General features: G+C 49.1%; 1 protein-coding gene across 1 annotated transcript; it reads left to right on the top strand.

Moving 5' to 3' along the window:
* Nucleotides 1-1,423: 1,423 nt before the first annotated feature.
* Nucleotides 1,424-4,921, top strand: Eef1a1 (eukaryotic translation elongation factor 1 alpha 1). Its single transcript, XM_008846107.3, has 8 exons — nt 1,424-1,560; nt 2,421-2,598; nt 2,956-3,135; nt 3,238-3,534; nt 3,609-3,759; nt 3,852-4,108; nt 4,193-4,427; nt 4,511-4,921. Exons 2-8 carry the CDS (start codon nt 2,455-2,457, stop codon nt 4,633-4,635), a joined length of 1,389 nt encoding a protein of 462 aa, XP_008844329.1. The 5' UTR covers nt 1,424-1,560; nt 2,421-2,454; the 3' UTR covers nt 4,636-4,921.
* Nucleotides 4,922-6,875: the final 1,954 nt, after the last annotated feature.

The raw sequence follows: 6,875 nt of genomic DNA, 5'->3' as shown, positions 1-6,875 counted from the left end.
TGTCTAACACTGGACAACAGGTCCGCAGATACTTGTTACTAAGTTGGTCCAAGAACATCAAATGTTCGCTACTAGGCAGTGATGTACACCTGGAAGAGAGACCTTATGAACCATACTGAGGTTTTTAAAAGTAAATTTCTTTGGGCTAGAAATGTAGCTTAGTAATAGTGTTTGCTTAGCATGTAGAGGCCCTAGGCTCCTCCTCCACCACCCCATTAAAACATAATTCTTTTAAATTCCTAGCAACAAACAACAAAACAAGTTTTTCTTTCCTCTGAGAAATATTTCCGAGCGTGTCCTGCTAGGCATTCAAAAATACCAAAAAAAATCAGCCTTGTAGTTTCAACTACTTGAGAGGCACAATGACTACTTGACGGGGCAATATGGAGAACCCCCATCTCAAACAACCTCCAAGGCCCCAAAGGCCAAGGCTTACCCAATCTCACTATAGATTTATGCCCATATGCAGTTATAGCTGGTCCGGGCGCCCCTCGCCTTTAGTTCCAGCGGGGGTGGGGTGGGGGCAGCAGCAGGTGGTCTGGGAGTCCCAGGCCATCCAGGGCGACAGTGGGGCCGTGGGGGTGTGTGGATTAGGACCACAGAAAAGAAAGGCGTTTAAATAATGGCTGGGCAGTTTTTGAGAAGCAGTGATTTCACTGCGACCGACAGGACCTGGGGGTTGAGCAAGCTAATGCTGTGTGCGCTAAATGAGATCACAGGGAAAGACTGAGTTGGAGTCTTTGAAGGTTTCTCGTGCTCGCAGTCAAATGACTGTACACTTAAGAATGCAACGCAGTGTCTCGGCATAGCTGGAATCAGCAGGCTGACGGGGGCGGAAGTGTGTTCCGAAAGGAAGCTTAGCTTCTGGAGAACCGAGGGCTGAAGCGCGTCCGGCTTCAGAGACGCAATGCTTTGAAGGCTCGAACCAAGAGGCCAGTTCGGGCGGATCCCAAGCGCTCGTCGCCGTTCTGAACCCGGGCTCCCGGGGCCGTGGAGGCGCCCGCGGCCACTCGGTCCGGTCCCGCCCTGCCGCCTCTCCAGTCGAGGGAGCTCGGGCGGCGCGCAGGAAGACGCCCGCGGGCTGCTCTCAGGGCCGCGCGCCTGGGGCTGCCATCGCGACGTGACTTTCACGGGAAACAGAGGCATTCGGACCAGCCTCTGGTGAAATCAGACTCCCCAGGTGGCCCTCTACCCGCCGCCCCACCCCGGGTGGAGAGTAATTCACACAAAAGGAGGGCTAGCCTTCGCCTCGCGGAATCGCAGGGACCGTCGCTAAACTACTAGTGCCCTCGGAGCTCCCGCTCTCCGCCACCGCGCGAAGGACCATGCGCCAGGATTGGCGCGGGTCCGCGGCGGAGAGCACTTCTCCACATTCCCCGGGGTGGCCGGGGGAGGGACGCGGGAGGGGGTACTCGAGCCCGGGAGCTGGCGCGGGGCAAACTGGGAAAGCGGTGTCGTGTGCTGGCTCCGCCCTCTTCTCGAGGGTGGGGGGGAACGATATATAAGTGAGGCAGTCGCCCTGGACGTTCTTTTCGCAACGGGTTTGCCTTCAGAACGCAGGTGAGTGCCGAGGCGGCTTCCGCAGGCCGCGACGCCGTACCTCGAGCGGGCCTGGCCCCGGGGTGGGCTCGTCCCCGCCGTGTCGCAGGGCTCCAAGGGCGGCCTCATGTCGGGCGGCGGGCTGTGAGGGAGGGAGCGAGGCCTGGCGTGGCCTCCGAAGCCTCGCCTCGTGTTCGGCTTGAGGCCTGGCTCGGGTGTCGGAGCCGCCGCGTGTCAGTATGGGCGGGCTTCCCACAGTGTGGCCGCTTCCCACTGGCTTCCAACGGCCTGCACAAAAAAAGGCGCGGCATGGCTTCCGCCTCGGTGACCGCGCGGCCACGTTGGGTGTGGGGCGGTAGCGGGCGCGTGCACGCGGCGCGCATATGTCCCGCACCACCTGCGCGGACGGAGCACTGAGACGTGCCACCGAGTCGGAATCGCGTGGGGCCAGGGCCGGTGCCCACCCTTGGCGTGGCACGCCGTGCGCCGCTCCGACGGGCGAGGCCCGCCCGGCCGGCACCAGTTGCGTACGGGAAAGATGGCCGCCCCCGGGCCCTGTTACAAGGAGCTCAAAATGGAGGACGCGGTGGAAGGGCCGAGCGGGCGGGTGAGTCACCCACACAAAGGAAGCGGGCCTTGGTCCCCGCGGCTGCTCTTCCTGTGTGTGACCCCGCGCTGGGCCGGCTTGCGGCCCGTCACCTCGATGGCTCCGAAAGGAGCGGCTCAGCCGGCGGGGGGAGGGGGACATAGCGCCATAGTTTACTTGGTGGAGATTGCAGCCAGATCAGCTTGGCGCTGGCAGTAATCCTTGGAATTTGCCCCTTTGAGTTTGGATCTCGGCCTGTGAGTGGTTCAAAGGTACCTTTTTAAACCCGTTTCAGGTGTTGTGAAAACCACCGCTAACTCGAAGCCAAAATGGGAAAGGAAAAGACTCATATCAACATCGTGGTCATTGGACACGTAGATTCTGGGAAGTCAACTACTACCGGTCACCTGATCTACAAATGTGGTGGGATCGACAAACGAACCATTGAAAAATTTGAGAAGGAGGCTGCTGAGGCAAGTACAATACAAAGGGAAAGGTAGATAGCTAAAAACAGAGTAGTAGGGACAAGTGGAATTTTCTTAAGTTTAGCTCTTAGAGGACGCTACCTGTAAATGCATTATACGCCCGGTAATGAAGTTCTAGGCCAACATTTTTTTGTGTGTTTTTGAGACGGTCTCTGTAGCCCCAACTGGCCTGGAACTCATCCTCCTGGCTCTGCCTCTGCCTCCCAAGTGCTAGGAGTAAAGGTGTGTGCCACCATGTCTGGCAAGACCAACATTTCTAAGTGAACTGCGCCAAATTAGGGGGCAAGGAATTTGAAGGTAACATTTAATCATGTGTTAGTAATTTTTAATACAAATCCTTTACAGATGGGAAAAGGCTCATTCAAGTATGCCTGGGTTTTGGACAAACTTAAAGCTGAGCGTGAGCGTGGTATCACTATTGACATATCCCTGTGGAAATTTGAGACCAGCAAATACTATGTGACTATCATTGATGCCCCAGGACACAGAGACTTTATCAAAAACATGATTACAGGCACATCTCAGGTTGGTAGAACCACTAACTCTTGATTCTTGGGATATATCACAATGGGAAAGCTGTTTTTTTCTTTTTGAAAATCGTTTAACAAGGGTATCTCTTTTCCAAAGGCTGACTGTGCTGTCCTGATTGTTGCTGCTGGTGTTGGTGAATTTGAAGCTGGTATCTCCAAGAACGGGCAAACCCGTGAGCATGCTCTTCTGGCTTACACATTGGGTGTGAAACAGCTAATTGTTGGTGTCAACAAAATGGATTCCACTGAGCCACCCTACAGCCAGAAAAGATACGAGGAAATTGTTAAGGAAGTCAGCACCTACATTAAGAAAATTGGCTACAACCCTGACACAGTAGCATTTGTGCCAATTTCTGGCTGGAATGGTGACAACATGCTAGAGCCAAGTGCCAATGTAAGTGACTTTCAGGATAGTTGCGTGAGAAGCTAGAAATGGGGGAGATGGTATTGACACATCTTGTGTTTCAGATGCCTTGGTTCAAGGGATGGAAGGTCACCCGTAAGGATGGCAGTGCCAGTGGAACCACACTGCTGGAAGCTTTGGACTGTATTCTACCACCAACTCGTCCAACTGACAAGCCTCTGCGACTGCCCCTCCAGGATGTCTACAAAATTGGTGGTAAGTTGGAAATAGGGAGTACTATTTTGCTTGGGTAGGTAGACAAGGTTCCCAAGTGTTTTCACATTTATGATGTGCTGTAAACGTTTTAGGTATTGGTACTGTCCCTGTGGGCAGAGTGGAGACTGGTGTCCTCAAACCTGGCATGGTGGTTACTTTTGCTCCAGTCAATGTTACAACTGAAGTCAAGTCAGTTGAAATGCACCATGAGGCTTTGAGTGAAGCTCTTCCAGGGGACAACGTAGGCTTCAATGTAAAGAACGTGTCTGTCAAAGATGTTCGACGTGGAAATGTTGCTGGTGACAGCAAAAACGACCCACCAATGGAAGCAGCTGGCTTCACTGCCCAGGTAACAATTTAAAATAGGTGGAAAGTGTTAAAAACATATCCAGAACCTGAAGGACAAGACTAAAATACCTGTATTTATCTCAAGGTGATTATCCTGAACCATCCAGGCCAAATTAGTGCTGGCTATGCACCCGTGCTGGATTGTCACACAGCTCACATAGCTTGCAAGTTCGCTGAGCTTAAAGAAAAGATTGATCGCCGTTCTGGGAAGAAGCTGGAAGATGGTCCTAAATTCTTGAAATCTGGTGATGCAGCCATTGTTGACATGGTTCCAGGCAAGCCCATGTGTGTTGAGAGCTTCTCTGATTATCCTCCTCTGGGTAAGCTGTTTAATGTACTAAAGATGAAGACTTCATCTTCAATTCTAGAAAAGTTTTTCTCACAATGCGTATTTTGTTAACAGGTCGTTTTGCTGTTCGTGACATGAGGCAGACAGTTGCTGTGGGTGTCATCAAAGCCGTGGACAAGAAGGCTGCTGGAGCTGGCAAGGTCACCAAGTCCGCCCAGAAGGCTCAGAAGGCTAAATGAATATTATCCCTAATACCTGCCACCCCAGTCTTAATCAGTGGTGGAAGAACGGTCTCAGAACTGTTTGTCTCAATTGGCCATTTAAGTTTAATAGTAAAAGACTGGTTAATGATAACAATGCATCGTAAAACCTTCAGAAGGAAAGGAGAATGTTTTGTGGACCATTTTTTTGTGTGTGGCAGTTTTAAGTTATTAGTTTTTAAAATCAATACTTTTTAATGGAAACAACTTGACCAAAAATCTGTCACAGAATTTTGAGACCCATTAAAACAAGTTTAATGAGAAATCTGTGTCTTTTGGTCAATGTTCAAACATTCATAAAAATGCTTAGGCAAGTTTTTTGTGTGAATGTGTGTGGGCCCATGTGTCTGGGGATGCTTGCTGAATGTTCTGTTTGAACATTTGTGTATGAGGACAACTTGGGGGTGGGTTTCCTGTATGTGGGTCATCTTGCAAGTGAAATGGCTTTTGTTCACTGTGTTGAGCCATTTCACCAACCCAAAAGACTGAAACTGAGTTGAGACTTTACCTGGGAGGAAGATTCTGGTTGAAATAGTTGTGTCAGAAATCAGGAAGTTTAAGCAGCAAGTTTGAACATGATTAGCCTAGAGAGTAAACCCAGAGCCTGCACGCACTGTAGTTGAAGCTTCTAAAATTTCTGTTTTTGCCTAATGCCAGAGGGCGTTTGATCTCTGGAACTGTAGTCATGTGGGTGCTGGGAATTGAATCTGGAGTCCTGAAGATCAGTGTAGCCACTGAGCCGTCTGTCCAACCCTGTAAAGCTCTGGAGGGTAACTATTCAGAAAGCAAAATAACAAAACAGGCTAGTAGTTGGTAAAGTGTGCATGTGTAAGTAACATGAGGCGATAGGTTAGAAATGCATTAACTGACACAAACTCAGGACTGGAAAGAATGAAGGGAAGGAAACTAATGCGGAGCTTGATACAAAGTGACAGTTTAGGCTGCCAGAACACCTGTTGAATCAAATGGGTACTTTGTAATAGTACAAATCAAATGGCTGTTAGTGAAGATGTTCTGGGCTAGTTCCCAGAGACCTAGGGTCTGGGTGTGGACTGGCAAACTAGGATCTCTTCTAAGTGGGTTTGTGTTTTGCTTATGAAAGTCTTGCTAATAAGTTACTCAGACCCTGGCTTAAAGAGCCACTGCTTCAAGCTTCTCAGCTTGACTTTGAGACAGGGTTTCTGTAGCCCCAGCTGGCCTGGCAGTGGCTATGTTGGCCTCCAGATCTGCCTGCCTCTGCTAGGACTAAAGACCTGTGCTACCATGCCCAGCCTTAAACTTGAGATTAAATAAGCATGCAGTGTCCTGGTGGCTGCTATTACTCTGTCCCTCATTTGTCTAAACTGGGTAAAATACCTTTACACCTAGTGTGTGCTTGAGGGATTAAGGGCTATAAATTAAGGGCTAAATGATTTGTCAGTTTAATAAAGTATAATTTTGTCTTAAGGTTTGCAGTAGAATTGGGCATCCTTGACTGAAAGCAACTATTAGATGATAATGTATAAGAAAAAAATATTTAGTAAGATTGTGGGGTTTAATGAATTTCCAGGTTCTGCCTGGACTATCACCTCTAGAAGAGCAGGGAGGAGACTCAAGAATTTTAATGTGTATGCATGTGTTACCTGCATGTAGGTAAGTGCACCCGTTTCGTGCAATCAATCCCTGTGGAGGTCAGAGGTTGTCAGATCCCCTGTGGGACTGGAGTTATGGACAATTGTTAGCTGCCATGTGGGTACTGGGATTCGAACCCAGGTCTTCTGCAAGAACTATCAAGTGTTCTTAACTGCTGAGCCATCGTCTCCAGCCCCCTCAAATTCTTTAGGAAGTTATTTTGAGTCAAATGGATACCTGTGTCAAATCCAGTTTTGTGTGTGCTACCTAGTGGGAGCTGTTTAAAGATAATAAAAATGGTACAGGTGATAGAACCATGACCTCAAGAGCAAAAGTCTACTAGCTACATCCCAGGCCTGCATATTGTCCATATACTTTGTCAAAACTAAGGTAATAGAATAGATTCCAATTCAGATACAGGTATCAGGTATAGATATCTATTCAGAATAGATACCAATTAAACTTGGAATTTTGTTTCAAGTAGGCCATCTGTTGAATTAAATGACCTTGATGTGGTCTTGATTATGAAGAAATCAGACATTCTACTTAAGAGATAAAAAGATAGTCACAAAGACACCTTTTGTGATGCCGGGCATCAAACCCAAGGC

The sequence above is a fragment of the Nannospalax galili genome, unplaced genomic scaffold, assembly GCF_000622305.1.
Source record: "Nannospalax galili isolate Female #2095 unplaced genomic scaffold, S.galili_v1.0 scaffold82, whole genome shotgun sequence".
In the NCBI taxonomy this organism is placed as follows: domain Eukaryota; kingdom Metazoa; phylum Chordata; class Mammalia; order Rodentia; family Spalacidae; genus Nannospalax; species Nannospalax galili.
This window is presented reverse-complemented; position numbering and strand designations above follow the sequence as displayed.